This window comes from Lepidochelys kempii, chromosome 8 (genome assembly GCF_965140285.1).
Source record: "Lepidochelys kempii isolate rLepKem1 chromosome 8, rLepKem1.hap1, whole genome shotgun sequence".
NCBI classification, from domain to species: domain Eukaryota; kingdom Metazoa; phylum Chordata; order Testudines; family Cheloniidae; genus Lepidochelys; species Lepidochelys kempii.
In genome coordinates, this window is record NC_136387.1 from 21,445,226 (window position 1) to 21,469,887 (window position 24,662).

At 42.4% G+C, this 24,662-nt stretch overlaps 1 protein-coding gene and 1 non-coding gene across 2 annotated transcripts in view; both read right to left on the bottom strand.

The window, feature by feature from the left end:
* UBTD2 (ubiquitin domain containing 2) overlaps window positions 1-11,140 on the bottom strand; it is a 117,092-nt gene extending 105,952 nt beyond the window's left edge. The window contains exon 1 of the mRNA XM_073355812.2: window positions 10,962-11,140. Coding sequence (XP_073211913.1) covers window positions 10,962-11,031 — 70 coding nt within the window. The 5' untranslated portion in view covers window positions 11,032-11,140. The remainder of the gene's footprint in view (window positions 1-10,961) is intronic.
* Window positions 9,550-9,746, bottom strand: LOC140916661 (U2 spliceosomal RNA). Its single transcript, XR_012160578.1, has one exon. It is a non-coding gene; the product is annotated as a U2 spliceosomal RNA (small nuclear RNA).
* Window positions 11,141-24,662: the final 13,522 nt, after the last annotated feature.

Consider the following 24,662-nt stretch of genomic DNA (forward strand, 5'->3'; position numbering starts at 1 on the left):
GCATTTTCTGTGGGGACACACACACTCGAATATATAAAACTGATTTCTAAAAAACCGACTTCTATAAATTCGACCTTATTCCGTAGTGTAGACATACCCTTAGGTTTCAGCCAGATAACAGAGAGAGAGCAGATTCCTCACTCCTTCAGGTCTCTAGTTACAGTTTATATGTCTCATTCAACAACGATTCTAGGCAGAAATATTGGAGTCAGTGACTCCAGGTTTTTTCCTTCCTTGTGCTCATGCAATGGGTCATTTCACACCCTTTCACTTTAGATTTAGGGTAATTTTGAGGACGGCCGTGTTCACTGGGCTCTTATGCAGAGTGATGTCATGTGACAGTATCCAACTACTATGAAAATCTGCTGCTGTGGTACAGCCAATTCCACAGAGAATTTAACTGAACAGTCCCTGCGTATTAGCTCCCGACAAGCAGAATCACCAGCGGTGCCAAATCTGTCTGCAAAGTCACAATATAAATGCCAAATGCTTATCATTATCATTGTAAGTAAATAAAAATCTTATATTTTTGGTATACAAAACAGACTACTCTAAAAACCAAATATATACATAAAGCAACCTGTAGCTCTGGTCATCAGACTTTTGGCATGCGAAAATTCATAGCTGTAGTGTCCAAAAATAATAAGATGTCAATTAAGATTGTATTAAAAGCTCAGCAACTTTGTTCCTATAATGCAGGGATCGGGAATTTGAAGTCCAGTATGGAGTACCACTTTAATTAACATGTATTTAGGAAATTTAGCTTTTCCAAATGTCACTAATTCAACTCCCATTAACAGAAATATAGTATTGCTACAATTGGAGAAAAGTCACAGTATAAATCTTTCAGGTCCTGAATTACATCCTAGCCACTTGTTAGCCCAAAGCAGACAGGAAAGATTAATAGGTTTTTAAGCCAGAAAAAAATCATTGTGATTGACTAGTCTGACCTCCTGTATAATACGGGGCATAGGATTTCCTTGTATTAATTCCTATTTCAAGTCCAATAGCTGTGCTTGAGATAGAACATATTTTAGAAAAACATCCAATCTTGATTTTAAAATCTCCAATGATGGAGAATCCACTGCAACCTTTGCTAAGATACTCCAATAATTATTTTAAAAGTTGTGTCTTATTTCTAGTCTGAATTCATCTAGCTTCAAGTTCTAACCATTTGACTTTGTTCTATCTTTCTCTGCTAGACTGAAGAGCCCTCATTATCAAATTTCTGTTCCCCTTGTAGGTGCTTAGATTGTGATCAAGCCACCCAATAACTTTCTTTTTGATAAGCTAATTAGATTGAGCTCCTTAAGTCTTTCACCAGAAGGCATGTATTCCAATCCTTTAATGATTCTCAGGGCTCTTGTCTGAACCCTCTCCAATTTATCAACAACCTCCTTGATTTGTGGACACCAGAACTGAACACAATATTCCAGTAGTGGTCACACCAGTATCAAAATACAGAGGTAATGTAATGTCCCCGCTCCTATTCAGTCATTCCCTTGTTTACACATCCAAGGATTTCATTAGCCCTTTTGGCCACAGCATTGCACTGGAAGCTCATATTCAACTGACTTGGGGGCCACGGTGGATAATCTTTTTCAGACTCACTGCTTCCCAGAATAGAATCCCCTATCCTGTAGGAATGGCCTACATTCTTTGTTCCTAGATGTATAACTTTAGATTTGGCCATACTAAAATGCAAAGTTAGTTTGTGGCTTACCAAGCAATCCAGACTGCTCTGTATCAGTGATCGGTCCTCTTTCATTATCTACCAATCCCCCAATTTGAGTCATCTGCAAATTTATCAGTAATGATTATATGGGATTTTCCTACAAAATCATTGATAAAAAATATCAAGCAACATAGGGCAAAGAACTGATGCCTGCAAGATTCCACTTGAAGCATCTATTTGACCATGTTACCCTGGTTATAATTATATTTTGAGACCTATCATTTAACCAGTTTTTAATCCATTTACTATGTGCCACGTTGATTTTGTATTGTTCTAGTTTCTTAATGAAGCTGTTGTGTGGTACCAAGTATAAGTATATTACATGAACACTATTACCTTTATCAGCAGATCAGTTCTCATCAAAACATATCAAGTTAGTTAGACAAGACCTATTTTGCATAAACCCATGTTGATTGGCATTATATGATTCCCCTTTAATTCTTTATTAAAGGAAACCAGTTACCAGCTGCTCCATTATTTTGCCTGGGATTGATGTCAGGCTGACAGGCCTAGAGCTACCTGGGTCATCCCGTTTTCCATTTTTAAATAGTGGCATAGTAGCTTTCTTCTAGTCCTCTGAAACTTCCCCAGTGTTCTAAGACTTATTGAGATTAGCATGAATGGTCAGAGAGCTCCTCAGCCAGCTCTTTTAAAAATCTGGGATAAAAGTTACCTGGACCTGCTGATTTTAAAATGTCTAACTTTGATAGCTGCTGTTCAGCAGTACTGGAAAGTATTTAATCATATGATACTAGTACATAATTTGTCCCCCCCTCCCCCAGATGAGGGTGGGCCAAGAAAGAGTTCTCTCAAATATACACATCCTTCTAGTATATATCTGATAAATGTGAAGGCCCTCCCGAAAACCTTTGGCTGCTGGGAGACAGCTCCCTTCCATCACAAACTTTCCTCCCTCTCCATCAAAGAGGAAAGATCTTCCCAGTCTTGGAGGAGAGTCTCTGCCACCTTATCTAGCCCCTTTTAGGAGTCCTCTGCCAGCATCTTAATATTAGCCATGAAACCAACCTCTTTGTCCAGTTTCACTCTGAGTAATGCTTGGAAAAGCTATGAAGAACAGAAAAGTACTGGGGGCTGCCTCTAGAGCCTATAACAGAGATTTGTTTGATAAGATATAGGTATAAGGCACTAATGCATGAAGCCCGCACACCTGACCCTGTAAGACAATAGCTTAGCATATGGATATAAGACTTATAAAGCTTTTGCATAAGTAGTTTAACCAGGAGCAACTTTAAATCACAAGACAGCATAAGACAGAATCCTATGATAAGTATGACTAAACTACTGACAGGTAACCGCAAAATACCAATTAATGCAAGTTTGGTTATTTTAGGATAGGAACATCAGCAGAAGTTGAACTGCAAGATTGCCTTAGTAACCACTGATCTATATGCTAATAATTTTGAGGTAACTAATATATTAACCTATAATATGAGAATACCCCAACATTATCAGGGTGAGGAAATTTAGTAATGGACCAAAGAGGCTGGACATCCTTATGAATATTTACCGTGGCCACCGACCCTACAATAAGGTAAACCATCGCCTAAGCAGTTGGGATCTTTTGGCATGCCAGATATAGGATAAGATCTTCATGGACCCATCAATTCTAGTCTCCACAAAGACGATGTGAGTGTATGATTGCTCTGATGCTGGATGTATGGACAATTCTGTAGTATATTTACCTATTTCTTTGGGTTGGAGCATCTGTGGTTTTATTAATTGAGTTAATAAAAACTACTGCAAATTCAAAAGGTTTTTCTTCAGTGTGAGTGTTGCTCCTGTGCACACCAGGGTTCCCATACTAATTGTTATTCTAATAACTCTAGGCCTGATCTCCTGATGAGACCCTGCCAAACCACAGAGTGTTGATTGGGGATTACTAAGAATCAATGTAACTAATACGCAACCTACAGATCAGGCAACAACTCACGGCAGGAGGAAAGGGTATTGCGTCAGGTCATGCTCAAGAAGTTACTGGCTATGTCTACTCTGTTTTAGAACTGCGGCAGTGAGTCTCAGTCTGAATCTACAGAATTTAGTGGTTACATCAAAACAGTATGAGTTTTAGGGAAGTAGAGATAGTAAATGAAAAACAATTGCTTAAGAACTTAACTGACTTTTTAAACACAATGTATGATGAGTTCATGAGAGAGACTGGGAATTCTTTTATACACACACGATCTCTCAAGTACTTCAATCTTTCTTTGCTTATAAAAACCAAACACTGCTTAAGAGTAGGGTTTTTTTTCATTTATTTCATTTTAAACCAGGACATTAGATGAAAGGAATTTTCGGAAGCTTGATTTTAAACTACAATGCCAGATCAGCTTTAGCTATCTGGAACCTATTTTCCACTTGCAACAAAATTTTTGTGGGGAGTGACCCAGTTTACTATGAAATCAGATTTTTATTTCTTGGGAAACATTTTACAAGTACTCAAACCACCAACTTCCAACATGCATCATTTCACCTTCCTTAGTACCTACTAGGTAGAGAAAAAATATTTACAAGAATTCCTTTTGCCAGAAAGTCCATATAATTTTTCTTAGCTAAATTACCTGAGCAAGACTTGAGCTATTAACACTTTACTATGATGTTTGGAGCACTATACTGGTGGAGTTCTCGTTAACTACATGAACGGTGTTGCAACTTGAAAAGGAGGACTTGTGGCACCTTAGAGACTAACAAATTTATTTGAGCATAAGCTTTCGTGAGCTATAGCTCACTTCATCGGATGCATTCAGTGGAAAATACAACTTGTGACTCAAAATATTACTCAACATTGCTATGAAGGAAAAAAAATTATATTCTTTGCTGTAATAAAAAGGGATCAATCCTCTTGAAAATTCAATTCACAGGAACAGAATACTAATTGTGATACCTTCTCTCCATATCTACTATAGTCATAAATCTTTAAAGCACCACTAATGTTTCACTTATTGTATTTATTTAATATTCAGTAGTGGATGATTTTGCTGCATGTAGCATTGGAAACCCCAAATAGAGTAATCAAACATTTGTTTATTTCTATACCCCAAACAGTAACTGAACTCAAACAATTGCTGGGGGAGGGGAATGATGCTAACAAGCAAATGAAAAGAACAGTTGCATTAATTAGTCTGCTTCTATTGACAGAAGAGATGACACCTTATTTCATTTGGTGAAACAAGACTGAAGTGATACTGAAGCAACTGCATAAACCTAAGCTGGCCCATTACTTCAAAAGAAAAATGTTTTGATTTCAGAAGTGCTGTGCACAGCAACTGCAGATGCCATTGGTTTTAACCGGTGTTGTGTGGACGCTCAGCACCCCTGGAAATCAGGAGTTCTAGGCTACCTGAACAAGAAATGTTTGACTGATTTTTGTACAAGTCTCTGACATACTGACTGTTTTACAGTTTCCACAACATTCTTATGACAGATCTAGAGCAAATTATAAAAAGCGTCAGTTCATGTTTAAACTTTTCTTACTATGTAGCTTTTAAAAGTAAAACAACTTTTATACTATATTTTCACAAAATTCACAAAGAAAATGACACACCAAAAAGTATGATGAAAGCCAACAGTATACGCCATCTGTGAATTCAAGACCATCTCTTACAAAAATATACCTGGTACACAGTGTAGAGAATGCTGAAGTAAGCACTTTTTTCTTAGATAGCAAGACAAATCAAATGTTCTATGTACTGGCATACACTAGACTTATAGACATTAACGTCAGAAGGGACCATTATGATCTTCTAGTCCGACCTCCTGCACAACGCAGGCCACAGAATCTCACCCACCCATTCCTGCGAAAAACCTCTCACCTATGTCTGAGCTACTGAAGTCCTCAAATCGTGGTTTAAAGACTTCAAGGAGCAGAGAATCCTCCAGCAAGTGACCCGTGCCCTATACTACAGAGGAAGGCGAAAAACCTCCAGGGCCTCTGCCAATCTGCCCTGGAGGAAAATTCCTTCCCGACCCCAAATATGGCGATCAGCTGAACCCTGAGCATGTGGGCAAGATTCACCAGCCAGATACCCAGGAAAGAATTGTCTGTAGTAACTCAGATCCCACCCCATCTAATATCCCATCACAGGCCATTGGGCCTATTTACCATGAAAATTTAAAGATCAATTAATTGCCAAAATCATGTTATCCCATCATACCATCTCCTCCACAAACTTTAAGTTTAGGGCTTAAAATAAATAGCTAAAACAAGCCAGATTACATTATATGGAAGTGGAGGACTCTTTGCATGGGTTCTGATACAAAAGGTGTGTACCAAAAAGCTACTGACCTTTCAGTCACTAGACCTTTTTAAAAAAATCTAAGCTAACCATGGTTGGAGCTACTGCATTGGTGAGACTGTGAGAGACAAACCTCTGACTACTTAATACACAAACTCCCGTAGGAGTAGGCCAAAGTTTAGACCAAGGGCTGTAATTGGCCTTCCAGTGTTTTTGAGCCAATGGCACCATATTAAGCACTGTAGTAAGAATTTGCACTCAGATCAATCAGCTATCCCAGTGTGCCAGTTGAGCATGCAATCACCTGCTTCTATTTGTTCCTGCTGTCACCCCAAGTTACAGGCAAAAGGAGAGAAGACAAAGGTAAAAACACAACTACTGGAGTTTTTTTTACCAATGGAGAAGACAAGAACTCCAATGGGCAGGCTAACATCATGTCAGAAAGAGAACAGCAGCAGAGAGACAGCTGCAGCCCAAAGACTTAATCTGTAATGACTTGCAGTGCCCATACTTCAAGAAGTTGGATCTCTTGCCTCCTCTTCACTCCATACAAATAACTGTCTTGCTGAACTTTGCAGGCAAAAGAAAGGCAAGACAAACTAACATTGCACAATGCCTAACAGAAAAGATTTTAACAGACTTACCAGAAGAAAATGAAAAGGGAATTTCAAAGGATAGAAGGTAAAATAGCTTGCATGAGGGGATGGGACCCAGATGTAACATTCTGGCAAAAAGAATTCTTCTAAATGCTTATGTAATGGTGAACCAAGCTGAACATAATTTGGTGCAGATCTTTAGAAACCCTAAAAGCAGACACAAAAATGTGAAGCCCTCCATTATTTAACCCCAGATTCATATACTGGAAGACAGCACACCTGAACAGATCAAATAACCTGTCGTATGGAGTGGCTAGGGATGAGAAATTTCTCACCAACCCACATTGCCCAGGATTGTAAAAGCTCACCATGATCTTTAAAAAGGCATAACAAAGAGAAATCTGAGAACATCAGTTGGTGGGTTCTTATGGAGTACTGTCCTGATTAGTATACATCAATCATCATCCTTTTCTTCTTTCACATTTCTCCTGGAAATCCCTAATTCCACGAAGACCAACTATGGTAATGACCACATATCACTCTGTTTACCTCTGCTAGCTTTTACACAGTAAGCATTTTGGAGCAACGATTTTGTTTTATGCTTAGCTTATTTTTCCATATTATAAAGTATTGTATAACACTATAGTACTATAAAAAAAAGTACCAATAGTGGAAAAGCTGGAGCTACCCTGGGGAGACAGTTCCTCTTCCAGGATGGACGCAGCAGTGCCTGCTGATGACCAGATATTTTTGTTAACTAAGAGCCTGCTCCTCCTATTGAAGTCAATGGGAGCAGGAGCGGGCCTCAGGCCTGCACTCCAGAATAACTTATGACAAACAAAAGAAGTGCCAATATTTCTGGCCAGCTCATTGTGTACACGTACACACACCCACACACCTTAATGAATTTACCCTAAGGACCAGCTAATTTAAATATCTTGCTGACCTTGAAGTATGCTAATTGCTCTACAGCAAATCAGAAGAGAACGAAACTGTATTCGATCAAGCCATTTTAGCAACTTAAATGAGCAGCAATGGATATATAAAGTGCTAGTGATTGCTTGAAGAACTCATGAGATTATAGGAGAAGATTCTGATATGAGTTACACTGATTTAATCCAACAAAATTCCATCAACTTCCTTGGAGTTTTTATAGATTCAGACTGGTGCAATGGAGATCAACATCTGGCTTTGAGAGTCCTCCAGGATCAAGCATGGTTAACCAGTCTCATCGCTAGGAAAAGTTGCTTCATGTATCACTGTGTTTAGGAGACAGTATAAAGCTTTGCAACAAACAATCATCACATCATCATTTCAGACACTGGCAATGCAGCATTTAGCATTGAAGTTTTGGTTCTAAACTATTTTCCTGGAGTTTATGATATGGCCCTAGTCACTTGCAACAGGTTGAAAGGTGGATAACACCGTACTAGATCACAGAATCTGAAATTAGAGACAGAAATGACCTACTAGATGATTTAGCCCATCCCCCTTCTAAAGTAGGATTGTTCCTTATATTATGTGCTCTACTGCTTTGCCTAGCTCAGTGTCAGATGTCTCAAGTCATAAGTTCTCTTGAGACACCAAGAGCCAGATTTTATATTTATCACAATCATTTTATAAAGTTTTAGATCCAAGAGTCAGAAAAGTTGGTCTTTGATATCTTGACTGTTAAATTATGGTATATTAAAAACATATTGTGATGCACTTTCAGCTTAACTATAGCTACTTTAAAAAAAAAAAAGTGCACATTTCAAAATAGGCTACTATACACACACAGCAGTAGGTAGTTTATAAATATATTTTCATTCAGTCCCATACAGCTCAACTGAAATATCAGATCATTTACATGAAACAGACTCAGAGTGCATAATCCTTAGAGTTTGAGCCTGCACTCCAATATGTGGTTTGCAATTGTGGGCTTGGAAAATCTAGTTGCTGTGCTAATGCACCCATGCACAATAGGCTATTTGCCCCAAAATACACAGTGATGTATGCTGTGTAACTGCAAGCAGAAGCGAGTCCTTCCCAGCTAAATCTGGGACACTAAACTTCACCAATTCCATTGAAATTGCCTGCCTCACACACCACCATTGAGAGTGTAATGATATGGCATTACACCCTCCACTGAAGAATTGTAACGTATTTTGTGGATACTGTATGTAATCCACTAGATATCAAAGGTGAGATAAAAGTGAGAAAATTCAGTCAAGGCTGTTTCTGCAACTTTGCCTCACTTCATAATGCTTAGTTACTAAACAATGGCTGACATTGCATGGATGTGCTGAAAAATCCAGGCCGCCTGTAAATAGTATTAAAAGCTATAAGACAACTTTTTGTTGTAAATTTTCTTGTTTGGCTTTCAACATGAACCTGTTCTCCCCACTCCCCTAAAAACTCTTACTATTCTTTGTTAACTGGTCACACCTAGGCTGGTATTGAAAAATTTGTTAGTCTATTCATTTCCCTCCTAAAGTCAGAAAAAAGTTGATTTGGAAAGAGCTACCAAATTCCCTTGTACTTTAATGGGAATTGTGACACTAAATCTTACGCAGCTTTAAAAAAAACAAAACAAAACAGCAGGAGTTTATTTAAGATACACACATAGTTCAAAGAGCCATTGAAATGAACAGGCAGCTGCTTCAAAAAGTTCTTTTAAGATCTGTACTTTTTATATTTTATGCAATACACACAAAATCTACAGCGTTTCTAAAAATACTCCATCACTAGGGTCATTGGAAAGAAGATCAAACAAAGCAATACATAGTATACTGTCAAGAACAACGTTGCAGTGGCAGGGGGACGATTTAGGTGACCCAATAGGTCATATTTCTATCTTATGTTTTCCTAAAAAAAAAAACAAGATGTCAAGTAGTTAAGTACAAAAAGAAAAGGAGTACTTGTGGCATCTTAGAGACTAACAAATTTATTTGAGCATAAGCTTTTGTGAGCTACAGCTCACTTCATCGGATGCATTCCTTCCGTTCCTGGAGGCACTGTAATACCAGGTCAATGCATGGGGTGGACAGAGCAAGCTCCTATTCCATCCCCCTGTTCCAAAAATCAATTTAATATACAGTCCTTAAATAAAGGACATATCAGTTATTAAACTGATAAGAACAGATACTATGCTTGATCTTAGCCATAAGGCCAAGAAGTGATGAAGTGAGCTGTAGCTCACGAAAGCTTATGCTCAAATAAATTGGTTAGTCTCTAAGGTGCCACAAGTCCTCCTTTTCTTTTTGCGAATACAGACTAACACGGCTGCTACTCTGAAACTAGTTAAGTACAGAGACTATTTACATTGCAGTACTGTTCCCTGCCCACCCTCCCCTTTTAAACAGGTATGTAACTAACATGATAGATAAAACACACTGCCTTCAGCACTTAATTGTACTAAAGTGACTATTTAATACCAACAATTTAAACAGGGGGAAAATGTCCATCTGTTATTGGAAAGCAGAGTAAGGCAATGTAATCAGGAGATAATCCCCACCAGCTAAATTATTTTCTATATACTGAAACAATGGGGGTAAGTCCCAGACAGAGAACAGAGTTCAAACACTATTTTATAGGATAAAAACCTATGCAAGTTAAATAAAATGCAAGGCACCACTCTGATCAGCACACTGCTTTGAGTGCAGCATGATCTCCACTGAAGGGACACGTTATCAAGAAGAGTTTCTAGTGCCTGGTATTGGGTTTTAAGCTAATTATGGCTTTGTATGGAGGAGAGACAAAAGCTGAATTTTTTTGAACATTGACAAAAATGTTTCCTTTTCAGGGATGGCCTCTGAGCAAGGCATGGGAAGGGGGGGGCGGGCGGCTTAGGTCCAGCTGGACCACTCCCAAAGTCCTTTTGAACCCTGCAGAACTGTGCATTCGTAGGGCATTTTTAAAAGCTCCCGCGGCTCCTGGGGAGCTTGAGCCCTGCGGCTGGGCAGAGGGAGTGCGCGGCCTGGGCTGGGGACTAGGGCTGCTTTCTCCCCACGCCCCTGCCTGCCCTAGTGGCCCGGAGCCGGGCAGCTGATGGCAGCTGACTTCGGGGAAGTTGGAGTGAAGGCGGAGGGGCGAGGCTCGCTCGGGGGATGCCCCCCGGGGAGGGGGGGCGGGCAGAGCGGGGGAGGGGTACGGGGGGGACTGTACCCCTGGGGGGCGTTGAGGAGGGGTGGGCCAGGCACCCCTTCCTGAACAACTGTACCCCTGGGGGGGGAGGGGATGGAGGGCCCGGGCAGGGGGCGAGGGGCCCCGGAGGGGCGGCGATGCATGGCGAGGCCCCCCCAGGGAGAGCCCCTCAGGCCCGAGTGCCGCGGTGCCCAGGGGGTCCCTGGGCTGGGGGACGGGGGACCGCGCGGAGTCCCGCCCGGCCCCTCTCACCTCCGGTGCCGTCCGAGTTCTCGTTGAGGCTGCCCGAGGAGTCGTGATGGGAGCCCACACACCCGCCCATGGGGCCCGCCCGGCCCGGAGACCCGCCGCTCCCCGCCCGAGCTCCGCCACCGGCCGGGCAGGCGCGATGGCTCCGAAGCAGCCGCCGCCGCCGCCTGCTCCCTGCCCGCCCCGCCGCGCCGCGCTGCGCGTGGGCCCGCCTCCTCCTCCTCCTCCAGCCCCGGCGCTGCGCCGGGCCCGCCTCCCCACGTACCCCGCCTCGGGGCGGGTCTCCCCGGCCGCCTGCCCGGCCCATAGACCTGTGGGCAACACCCCTCAGCCTCTCGCCCGCCCGGGTAGGGAACAGGGTGGGCAGCCTGGGGTTACCGTCACCCCATCTCTGTTTCCACCACGGGCAGAAGCGCCCCAGTACCTACAACACATCCCTACCCGTGGTACAGACCCGGAGACAGCCTGGGAGAGCCCCCTGCCTGCACCTGTGTCAGGAACCCTGGGGGAGTCCAAGGTAACTCCCCCTCCGTGATGGAGGGCAGCCTGGGGTCATCCTCCGCCCTCTCACTTCACCTCTTTCCGCCACCCCAAAGCTCAGAGATTCAGGCAGCAGCCAGAGTAACCTCCCTGTCTCATGGCAGAGTCCACACTCCTGCAGGCCCCCTGCCCCCGCATCTCAGCTCAAAGCGGACGCCTTACTCTTCATAATGAATTTGATTCATTATTTTAATCATTGTGACTATTTGTTATTTATCCCCTACATAAGGGACTCGGCCCCTGACAGATGGAAAATGATGAGGCCTGTAGAATGTAAGTGCCTGATCCTACAAATGCTCATGGATTGGAGTATTTTTACACATCGGAGTGGTCCCATTAGTTTCAAGAGGACTACTCACCTGAATAAAGTTATTCATGTGCATGAGGGTGTTTAAGCTTAGGTTCTAAATCAGACATAACACACCAGAGGGTAGCCATAACCCAGTCTCAGCTGTGAGGATGCGTTAGAGCTTGCAAAGTATTTGAGATGAGAAGCACTAGAAGATGGCAAAGGATTATTATTATGACTCAGATTCAGGGCCCAATTTCCAAGAAGTTGTGCAAAACTCTTTGTACAATTGCATATCTAATATACAGGTACAACTATGGTGTCTTGAGTGCACAAAATATATTGCTCGCCAGACAGGGATCATGCCAGCCAGACACATATAAATTAGTTACACATTTTTGATTGTACAGTTGTACTCCTGACTTTTGTTTTTAAATCAGGCCCTCTGTGTTATCTAGGTTTTCATTTAATTTATTTTAGCAAATGAAATATTGCACTAAATGCATGTTAGTAAAATACTGATACACATCTGTAATACTTATGAGTGTATAAACTGCCCCCAATATTTTCATTGTGTTGTACTGATGATCTCAATAAACCCTGCAAATATTAAATAATTTTCAAGATACATAAGTGTTATAATCTCCATTTCACCAATGAAAAACTGAAGCCCAGAAAAATTAAATGTCTTGCTGAAGCTCACACACTGAGTCAATTCTAGTCTGTGGTCTAGTCGAAAAGATTCTCATACCATCCTCATTACTGTAGTATCTGACACCTTTCAGTAGTTCATTAAGCAAAGTGACTAACATCTGTCACACATGGTTTGTTCTCTCAGCCCTCTCCCCAGGGAGAAAACTGTTCATGCAGTAGTGTTTTGATATATTTACATACATGCTGGTCTGTGTTTACAATACAGAAGAAAGATTGAAGAAATTCACCTTGCAAGGTGGTGAGGTTTGTGGTGGTCCTTAGTTCCTGTGGGAGTTCATTCCACAGTCTCAGGCTGGACTTTGAGAAAACTCCATCTTCTGCACAGCCAAGCTTTACCCTTATGGTAGAAGGTTCCACTTTGCATGAAAAGCAGAACTGTCAATTGTGGTCTTCAACCCAGAACTTTAGGTGATCTTTTAGATATCCTGGGCCCAGGCCATTGTGCACCTTGAAGAAAAGGACCAAGATCTTCAACTTGAATTGATACTTTATGGGAAATCAGTGTGGAGAACAGAGGACAGATTTGATGTGCTCCCGTTGCTGAAGGATATGCGATGCAGTATTCTGTCCTAGCTGGAACTTCCTAAGGATTGATGTGTTCATGCATAGGTGTCTTGCCCTGCTGAAGTGTGGACAGGTGGTTACAAAGGGGCAGGTCATTGTCCACCAGGATGGGAAGGAATTTCCTAGCTAACCAGAGATTGTAGAAAGCATTACTTGTGGATGAATGCGATGTGCGAGTTTAGCCTTAGTGAGGAAGGAGGACTCTTCCAGGAGGACTCTTAAAGTATATACTGAATTAACCAATTGTCAACAGTCAGCAGTAAAAGGGAGAACTGAACCTCCTGACTGCCTTGCTCTAACCATTAATCACAGCTGATTCCTTATATAGTTTGGTGTTTTAGATAATAAAATACATTAATTTTGCTAAAGTGCCTCATGAAAAAATTCTTTACCCTTTTGTATAAAGGCCATATGCTCAACTGGTAAAAATAGATTTTTATGTTTTACACCAATTTATACCAGCTAAGCCTGGCCTAAGATATTTTGTATTTGCTATTGGGAATGAATACAGATGAGTCTACAAACAAAAATGCTATTTTAAAGAAAACATGTAATGATATCTTTAAACTGAATAAATATTAAGAATGCAGAACCAGAAAGTTGTGAACAATATTCCAGATTAGAATAACATATTTGTTTATATTTAGATCACAAGAAAAGAACACCAGTCTGTCTTCTACCCCATATTATCTGTTTATTATGCCACACTTTTATGGTGGATTTTGGTTTGTCTATTTTGCAGTAGTCTTATCAGGACAATAGCATGAGTGACTAGATTCTAATAGAGTTTTTTTCTTTTTTATTTAAGGATTTTTTACTTTTTCCTGTTGTATGATTTGTTTTCCTTAATTTTTGGGTAGTTTCATAATAACTTAGATTCACACAAGATGACACTGCTCACTAATAACCACTACTTATTAAATCCTCAATCCAAGTTAATAAAATATCAGTTCAAATTAAAAGCTCAAAGTCACCGCCGCCACCGCAGTTAGTCAACATCTGACTTCAGTGCTGTGGGAAAAAAGGTGGGGGTTTTTTGGTGTTTCATGTCTAAAAGCATCATTTCAGTTTCAACATCACAGTAGGCTTTGAAAGTTATGGTTCAAATGTGCTATCAGATGCACTGTAGCTCTTCAGAACAACTCAGCAGTAATTCAGAACATTTCAAGGGGAAACAGAAAGTGCAAAAAAATAAAATCTGGTTAACAGAGTGAGAATTAGGATCCCTACAAGTTTGTGCAGGGAAGAAGTCGGCTGTTTTTCTGATAAAAAAGGCAACAGAAAACGAAACTATTTTACCTGCTTAAAAACACATTGCAGAGATACTTTTCATAATTAAAAAAAAAATCATAGCTGTTTATGGGACTGCAATTCCCTAAAATCAAAGGAACAAAAATCTATTGACAAATTCATTTTTCTAGTTTTATTTGGATTTGCAACTTTTAAAAGGAACTTGAGTAACCTTTAAGAAAATGCATGTATAAATAATTAAGATCCCAAATAACTGGTGTGATATAGGCAGAGGGCCCATTGCTACAAGATGCTGAGCACTTTCAACTCCCATTTGATTTGAAAGGTGAAGGTGCTCTGCATCTCACTCAGTCAGGACCAAGCATGATGCTCAGGACTGATAAGTAAACATGAGGAAGGAGCTCTCTCTGAAGATATTAACTGAATATGAAAGTAAAGAGCACATTAGTTACAGGGGATGGCAAAGTACTTGGGTGTATAGAAGAATTAACTACAAAACAAAGGAGATATTGATTGATCCCAGTTGTCTAGGTCTTATCTTGTTAGGTCTTATTTGGAAATTTCTGTTTAATTTGGTGTTTGCCTAGAACATAGGTATAATCAGGGCAAATCTTTTCAGGAAAGGCTTAGAAGAGTCAACACATTTTGTTCAGAATTGCAGAACTACCGTGGAGAGAAGTAATGACAATTTACAAATTTCTGAGATCGATTGTGTGTCCACCCCTAGAGTTTGGAAATTTAACTCTACAGGCTAAGAGCATGAGACTGAAATGAGACAGACATTCAGGTTACATAACATAAAGAGCTTTCCACTCAGTGGTCATGAAGTGGTATAGCCTATCCAAAGAAGTTTAAACACACAACATATTAATGCATTTAATAGTAGGCTAATTAAACAGTGAGAGAGGGGGATGGGCTTCAGCATCCAAGTGGCAACTTCAAAGAGCTGCCTGTACAGCCAGTTTGAGAGCATCAGTGCAAGCTCTGCTAGTCTGAGTCTGTTGACCTGGGTTGGGATGCTCCAAAATGTTGTAAATCTACCCATTGTGGGCCAAAGTCAAATCTACAGCAGGATCATACTGGCCCAATATTTCTGGATATACTTGTAATTCAGGGAATAGGCCACGGAAGAGAGACCAATGGTTGTTTCTAAATGCAATTTTTATTTTGAAGGCTGTACTATATGTCGTTCGGAAACGTTTTATGAAGGGTATGGCCTAAGCTCTCGTATGGGCACTAAAGAATTCCGGTGTTCTAATCATGGCTCTGCCATAGACTCTCTCTGAGGCCTTGGGCAAATCCCTTAACTTCTCTATTTTTCTGTGTCTGTAGGTAAGATAGTATGTATATACATACATTTCAGGGGTATGATTAGGATTAACTCTCATCTTCATTACTTGTTAACTGTTGACTGCATGTTGGTGGTAAAATACTTTTGATCTTCAAATAGTACTTGTATAACACAACAGTGGTATGAACTGGCATCAGAATTGTTCAGTTATGAGTCATAAACTCTATCATGCCAACAGCTCAGAGCAATTTTCCTTTGGCACAAGTGCTATGGGGCTGTGTTTTTGTGGCAAGAGGATCTAAGGTCAAGCCTCACTATCCAAGTAGCCTTCTGTGCAGCATAGAGGCATCCATAAAGCCCCAAGAAGGCCCAGATTTGTGTGTTACAGGATTAAATTTTTATTAAGATATTTTGTATGACAAACTTGCCATTCTTGCTTGTCCACCCTGGGCCTCGCAGATTGCTTGCAGCGAATGATAGTGCTTTTGCCATCACATTGATGATACAGCATGCTAAATCCCTGTTCTCCAATGATTCATCTTTGCGTGGGAACCAGTATGAGATGCTGATGAATTGCATGAGTACTCAAACTTCTGGCTGAGGCATCAGCATTTTTATATTTGTTTAGAGGCTTTTCAGTGGCACTCACGACCAGAGTATCTGAGCCATACAACACCCCCGCAAGATAGAGAATGATCCCCCTTTTATAGATGGGAAACAGACAGCGATTAGTTGATTTGTCCAAGGTCACATAGAGTCTGTGGCAGAACCAAGATCAGAAGCCAGATCTCCTGCAGCCCAGTTCAGTGTAACTATGAGACCATCCTTCTCCCCAGAGAGTTTCAGGAAATCTGGTATTGTACAATTTTCAGATTTACCTCTATACTGTTCTCTTCCCTCATCCTACTGAGGCAGTAGCCCCATTTTGAAATGGGACATGAGGAAGGTTCCCCTCTTCTGCATGATAAACATGCTATATCAATAAAATAAAAAAACAGCAGGATCTTATTAAAGGGAATAAGGCAAAATGCCACATTTATTGTGAATACAGAAAGAATCATAGTAAGCAGTTAGTTATAGCTATAACATTCCATTCAATTTAATATTTTTTCACACATTAATTCATATACACACACAGAGGTTCTGCAAGGTTGTTATAATAGTTACCAGCCTTAGAGTTGCTTGTGCCAAGCCCCTGGCCAGGTGGCCTGGACATGAGGAGGGAGCAGGGCCTTGTCAGATGCTCATCTGATGCTCCTGAAAGTTGGTTTTCAGAATCAGACCCCAAAGTTCTCAGTTTCTAGAGTCCATTTTTATAGGAATTTATTCCTATTCCAGTCTATGGGAATTGCTTCATCATGCTGTTGCTGAATCAATCAGCAGATGGCACATTCCTGGCGGCTCCAAGCTGCCAGATGTTATCTTGTTCTTCGGTTCTCCCATCCTTGAGGCTGTGGGGTGGATTCCAGTCTGCCCTCCGGGGGTCCTCTGGTTGTTTCCACTTGACGCCTTCTTTGGCTGATCGACACTGGATTCTTAGGCTGGCACCTCCCTGATCATTCAGTTATTATCCATACCAAGCATCCATCCACATACATCCTCTATCTCTATTTTAATCACCGTTGTTAACAAAGTGAGATAAAAACAACAAAAGGGCAGGGAGTCTCTGTGTGCTGTTTCTGTTGTTACAAAGTATCGCTTTGAGTCCCTCTCTGTGTGAATAGTTGTTGTTACAAAGTATTGCTTTGAGAACAGACTCTATCTTAGGATGTACCAACACAATTAGCAGCTTGCAAGTTTCACACAGAGAGGGAGACAAACAGTAAAAAACAGAGACCAAAAACCAAGAGACCTCTCAATTAGTAATATCCTGGAATTTAAACTATGGGGAAGCAAACTCATTTGTGATTTTAATACAGAACTTCTTTAATATGATCCAACATAACAAACAGAACATCCATTTAGATGCAACTTCTAGAATTCTAGCTCCCAGTACAAAATATCTACCTGCTATAGTTAGCCTGTCTCTGGGCCAACTATACTTGTCACAGTTCCGCTGTGCCGGCTGTCTGTGCAGAGCTGGGGCAGCACACAGGAAGAACATATAAAAAGCACACATGCAGCAGAACATCTAACCACAATCACCTATGGAAAAACCCCAGAGGAAGGCTAAAGTTACAACCCTCCTGAAGCCTGGAGACTTCAGAGTTTTCAAAGTCATTGTGTCAGGGTGGGCTGAATTTGCTCCATCCTCATGGAACTTGCAAAGGAAATAATTCTCCCAATCTGCAGAGACCCCACAATACTTGAGGAAACCCAGCAGATGTTAGGACTTCCACAGCTGGCTGAGGCATGTCCCATAGAGACCCAATGCCTCTATACTACTCCCTGATCCTCCCATTTCCCCTAACATGTCTCCCTCAGTAGACATGCCCCCATGCATTCCAGTGGGCTCATTATTGCATTCAGAAAGGACCTATCCCTGGTAGATAAGATACTGGTAAGGTCAACTTGTTTTATGTGAGGAAATCCCCATGCAGTTGGAAGAGGATAATGCGACAACGAGCAGCTTTCCCCTATCTATGGCCTCTCTTCCCACTCACAGAGCCCCACATGTTTGGAGATAGGGTGACCAGACGTCCCGTTTTTAAAGGGACAGTCCCATGTTTAAGCCCTCTTGAAGGTGTCCCGACTTTTTCTTAAAAATAGGCAAACTGTCCTGTATTTTATCTCCCCTCTCATCAGTACTGATGCATAGGTGTGGGAACTAGGGGTGCAGAGGGTGCTGCAGCACCCCCGGACTCCCAGCTGTCAGCCCCCCAGGTCCCGACTGCCAGCCCTGTGTGTCTGGAGCCCCGGCTGCTGGCCTCGCGCCCCTGGAGTCCTGGCCTCAGCTTTGGGGGGTGGGAGGTGGACAGGGGGTAAGGGGGCTGGCTTTCAGCACCCCCACTATTAAAAATGTTCCAGCACCACTGTACTGGTCGGTCCTGCTGCTGGCCGGATCTCTGCTCGCCAGCCATCCGCACACCAGTGGTGAGTCGGAGGGGCCAGTGGCTGACAATGGGGGTGTGTGTGCAAGGCTGGTGGTGGGGCAAAGATGCAGTGTGCAGGACTGGCCGCTCCCTGTGCTGGTCCGTCAGCACAGCCCCTGCTGTGTGCTGCCTCTTGGCCAGTGGGGCCCTGCCCCGCTTCCAGCCAGCACTGGCTGCATGCTGCAAGCTGCAGTGGTTGGTGTGTGCAGGCAGGCACCAGATGGCGGCCAATTACATGTGACCTCTGCTGCCCACCTATTGGCCCTTTATGTGCTCCCCCCACGCTGTCCTGTCCCTGCTTTGCCTCTTTGCCCCCACAGCCCTGCTGCTCCTCCATACCCCCCTGGCGGGACACATCCCACTCTCAGCATTTATGGAGAACCAGCTCCAGGTCGGAGTGCTCAGCTCACCAACAGCCTGGCTGGCAGGCTCCTTCCTTCCCCCACTGCCTCTGGCTAGGCCGGTGCTCTGGGAAAGCCCAAGATCCTCCACTTGAGGCGCTGGTCAGGAGGAGCCAATCCCTGCATGTGCCAAATCCCTGCGCAGTGCTGGCATGGGGAAGCCTCTCTGCCCCTCAGCTAAGCTCTGGAGTGGGGCGGAAATCAATTTCCAGCCTGTTCAGGCCCCAAACCTGCAGGCTCCACATCAGGCCCCAGGGCAGGGGCTTAGCACTCTCTTCACCTGACCCCCCACAGTCCTGGGTCCTGCCCCCAAAGGAGTGTGGGGCTGCTCCGTCCCCTAGGCACCATCCCCTGCTGAGCCACCTCTCTGGCCAGGTTCACTGAAGCCCCTGAAGCCAGGTTCCCTGGGCCCTGGTGCACAATGAATCCTTAGGGCTTAACCCCTTCCTGCCTGTGCTGTAGCCAGAGGTGACTGAGTTATGTTGGTGGCCAGCAGCAGCTTGGAGGTATTAGCTGCCTTTTGACACTGTGTTGGCAGGAAGGGAGAAGCTGCTTCCAGCCAAAGGAGGTGTGGTGGGCAGCAGGAAAAGAGATGATCTCTGCAAAGAGACAGGCCAGGTCATCCCTCCCTCTGCAGCTGGAAGCAGCTCCCATCTCTCCCCTCGCGCAAAGTGCTGAAAGGCTGCTGCTGGCCACATTCTGGTGTGAACCCTGGCAGAAATTTGGGGAGGGAGGCACGTGACCCTGCATGCCCCTCCCCCACATGTTGCCTTGGAAAGATGCAGCACCAAGTACCAGCAGAGGCAGGTTCATCCCAGGGACCCAGCCCAGCACAGAGGGAGAATAGCGCTGGACAGGGAGGGTCAGGTGGGTCGGTCACCCCCTCATGAGAGAGGTGTACAGGAGTGCGTGTGTGACACCTTTCCGTGTGTGGGGGGCTAGGGGTGTGTGTGTCACCCCTCCCTGTGTGACCCCTAAAGCCTTAAAGATAAGAAGGTAAATAATCCAACTACACAGTATTTCTTGTTAACAGGAGCTCAGTCAACTTGCTATTAGTTTGAATGTTTGTACTGCATAGTTCTGATTGATTGCCATTGAACTTGCTTGAATACGAGTAATTTTAGCAGGTGTCCCATATTCAGCACAGGGAAATATGCTCACCCTATTTGGAGACCAGGAGAAAGAGTAAAGTTTGAAAACTGGGCTATAGCTGCAGGTTTTCTCCTCTCCCTTCATAACAACAAAATTTATGTTCTAACTCTTACAAGCTTCATGCTGGAGGATTGTGCAATATGTGTCATTGTTATAACACTGTAGAGAAGAGTTTATTTGCTCTGGAGATTGCTGAAAATAGCTGTTTAATGTATAATGACAATGTTTGGGATAGATCATTTCAATAGGAATCTAGCTGCTGTGAGGCAGATTCTATTGCAGGATGCCACAGAGTTCCCCCAAATTCCTCTGTGGAGGCATCTCCACTTTTCAGAAGTCTTCAATGTACTGGAGGCAATGGTAGATAGATACTCTGCTGACAAACAATCTTCTTGAATCTCATAAGGAAACTCCAGATCTTTCTAATTCAGAAGACACCTGGATTTCCTAGTTGCTTGTCTCAGGGCCTTTATTTTGAACAAGGGCTCTAAAAAATCTTTTGCCTTTTACACTGAAGTTTGAAAGTAGGGGAAATCATCAGCCTACAGTTTAAGCAGATATTTCACTGTTAATTCTTCCAGAAAAAAAGTTGTAAAAAATCATATTCGTCAAACATTTATTTTTATGTGGGCAAAGAGTTGCAATCAGTTTGAACATCCAGTATGGCCAAACATTTATATATGCACATACACACAATTTCAGTATTGGTTCAATTTCTTGTCCACACTGGAAGTTGAGAACTTGCAAACTCATTTGATGGATCATTTGGTTCTAGAAGTGCTATGAATGTACCATAAAGCAGTAGCTGTCAGCTGGTGGATGCCACTGTGATAGACCAAGTGGTAGGACATCTGACATTGTGGACTATCATGAAGCAAAATGAAAGATGACAGCTTTGCTGCATCTTTTGCTTTTAAAAGCACTTCTCCTTTTTAACAAGTTCCGACTTCTGCGAGCTGTTCTGAAATCAGTTTTTTTAACCCACAATCACTCCAGTGCCTGTCCCCTTCAGTTCTTGGAATGAAATATTTAATGAGTGCTGTTTTGTCACCACAGTGGAAGCTTTTCTATTGGCCAAAGTATACTATTTCTGATTTAGCCTCAGTTCTTAAAGAGCCAGAAATGAAACTCAGCTTCCCCCTTGTGGTGAGCTTGTTGTAATGCACAAGAAAAAGATTCACAAATACTGAACTGAGAAAAGGAGGACTTGTGGCACCTTAGAGACTAACCAATTTATTTGAGCATAAGCTTTCGTGAGCTACAGCTGACTTCATTGGATGTTAGACTAAACTACACACACACACAAAATGTTACTCTGATGATCTTTTTTATAGTGTCATTGGTGGTTTTTTAAATGTAAAATACTAGGTAAACATGAATATCACTGTATATAATAACATTGCATCTGTAGAAATTGAGTCCCCTATTCAAAGTTCAACCACACCGTTTCATAATGCAAAATTTCAACCAGCAATACAAGTCTTGTCTCTCTATGGACTGAAGAGATATGAGAGTATAGATCTTCCTGCACTTCCAACTGCATTTTAATTTACTTGTCCTTTTGGAGGTGGATATTATGTATCAGTGCTTTAAATAATGAAGTGGCTTAGTGGCACTGGGACAAACCAAGTAGCCCTGAGATCTCCTTGTAAAACACAGGTTTCAGAGTAGCAGCCGTGTTAGTTTGTATCCACAAAAAGAAAAGGAGGACTTGTGGCACCTTAGAGACTAACCAATTTATTTGAGTATAAGCTTTTGTGAGCTACAGCTCACTTCATCGGATGCATTCAGTGGAAAATACAGTGGGGAGATTTATACACACAGAGAACATGAAACAATGGGTGTTACCACACACACTGTAATGAGAGGTCTTGGGTAGCAGATAGAATACCCCTGGTCGGGGTTCCAGGGGTGTGTCTGTGCAGATTTGTTCTTGTGCTTTTTCAGGGAGTTTCTTGAGCAAATGTTGTAGTTTCTTTTGGTAACCCTCAGTGGGATCAGAGGGTAATGGCTTGTAGAAAGTGGTGTTAGAGAGCTGCCTAGCAGCCTCTTGTTCATATTCTGACCTATTCATGATGATGACAGCACCTCCTTTGGCAGCCTTTTTTATTATGATGTCAGAGTTGTTTCTGAGGCTGTGGATGGCATTGTGTTCTGCACGGCTGAGGTTATGGGGCAAGTGATGCTGCTTTTCCACAATTTCAGCCTGTGCACGTCGGCGGAAGCACTCTATGTAGAAGTCCAGTCTGTTGTTTCAACCTTCAGGGGGAGTCCACCCAGAATCTTTCTTTTTGTACGCCACTAGCCATCACTTTCAGCCCTCAACTAAAACCTCTCCAACGCATCATCAAAGATCTACAACCTATCCTGAAGGACGACCCACCACTCTCACAGATCTTGGGAGACAGGCCAGTATTTGCTTACAGACCGCCCCCCAACCTGAAGCAAATACTCACCAGCAAAACCACACACCACACAACAGAACCACTAATCCAGGAACCTATCCTTGCAACAAAGCCCGTTGCCAACTGTGTCCACATATCTATTCAGGGGACACCATCATAGGGCCTAATCACATCAGCCACACTATCAGAGGCTCGTTCACCTACACATCTACCAATGTGATATATGCCATCATGTGCCAGCAATGCCCCTCTGCCATGTACATTGGACAAACTGTCAAACTGGAGAGTCTCTATGTAAAAGAATAAATGGACACAAATCAGACGTCAAGAATTATAACATTCAAAAACCAGTCGGAGAACACTTCAGTCTCTTTGGTCACTTGATTACAGACCTAAAAGTGGCAATTCTTCAACAAAAAAACTTCAAAAACAGACTCCAATGAGAGACTGCTGAATTGGAATTAATTTGCAAACTGGATACAATTAACTTAGGCTTGAATAAAGATTGGGAGTGGATGGGTCATTACACAAAGTAAAACTATTTCCCCACATTTATTCCCCCCCACCCCACACTGTTCCTCAGACGTTCTTGTCAACTGCTGGAAATGGCCCACCTTGATTATTACTACAAAAGGGTTTTTCTCCCACTGCTCTCCTGCTTGTAATAGCTCACCTTACCTGATCACTCTCGTTACAGTGTGTATGGTAACACCCATTGTTTCATGTTCTCTGTGTATATAAATCTCCCCACTGTATTTTCCACTGAATGCATCTGATGAAGAGAGCTGTAGCTCACGAAAGCTTATGCACAAATAAATTTGTTAGTCTCTAAGGTGCCACAAGTCCTCCTTTTCTTTTTGTAAAACACAGTGATGCAATATGAATTGATTTACAGGTTGCGGGATACTACAGGGCCAGCACAGAATGACTGACTATGTAATGAAGGATTTCAATGGCCTCTCAACAATTACTTGTATTACAGTAGTGCTTAGAGACCTCCATTAGGATCAGGGCAAGAGTTATGAAAATAAGATCACATGGTTACATATGTGGCTAATGCACAAGCTGATTGTTCCCAGAGGCACCAAAATCAGCTCTCCCTGAATGACATGCAACCAAACCACTGTGTATTGGCTGATTTCATGTAGGCATCACAGCACTTGAGTGTCTTGAGAAGAGAGGACAGAGATGAAGGAGAGGATTGTGGCCCTACATATATCAGATTATGAAATCTGCCAACAAGATGGCAGACGAAATTCAATGCTGGTAAGTGTCAAGTAATGCAAATTGGAAAGAAATATGTGAACTTCTGTGCCTTACTGTGTTCTATATTTACAATATCAGCTAAAGAAAAGGACCTGGATGTCATTGTAGACAGTTCAATGAAGAGTTCTATTCACTGGTCAGCTGTGGTCAAAAAAGCAAACAAGATGTTCAGAGCCATAAGGAATGGGATGGAGAACAATGCAGAAAATAGGATAATGCACTATATAAATCAATGGTATGGCCTCATTAGGAATGCTGTATGCAGTGTCTCAAAAAGGGAAGTTGAAGAATAGGAGGGGACTCAGATGAGCAATGAGAATGATTAAGGGCATGGATAATCTCTCCTATGAAGAGAAGGTGAAAAGGCTGGCATTGTTTACTTTAGAACGATGACAAATAAGAGGAGACAAGTATGTAAAATCATGAATGGGACAGAGAAATTGGATCAAGAGAGTCTGTTCTCCCTGATTCACAATGCAAGAACAAGGGGAGATTCAATGAAAGTTAAAGGTGACAAATTCAAAATTGATTAAAGGGAATGTTTTCACTTAACGTGTAACTGGACTGTGAACTTATAGCCACAGGGAATCACTGAAGGCAAGAACTTGCAAAATCCAAATAGGAAATGAGTTTTTATATAGATAACAAGAATAGCCAGAGTTATAATAGTAAATACAAAAAAGTTTTAGAAGGAATGAGAAACCTCACACTTCTGGGGCATAAGACAATCTTTCTAACTTTTGGGAGTTAGGAAGAGACTCCCCTGGGTGGCAGACTATGCCAGATCTTCTCATTGCAG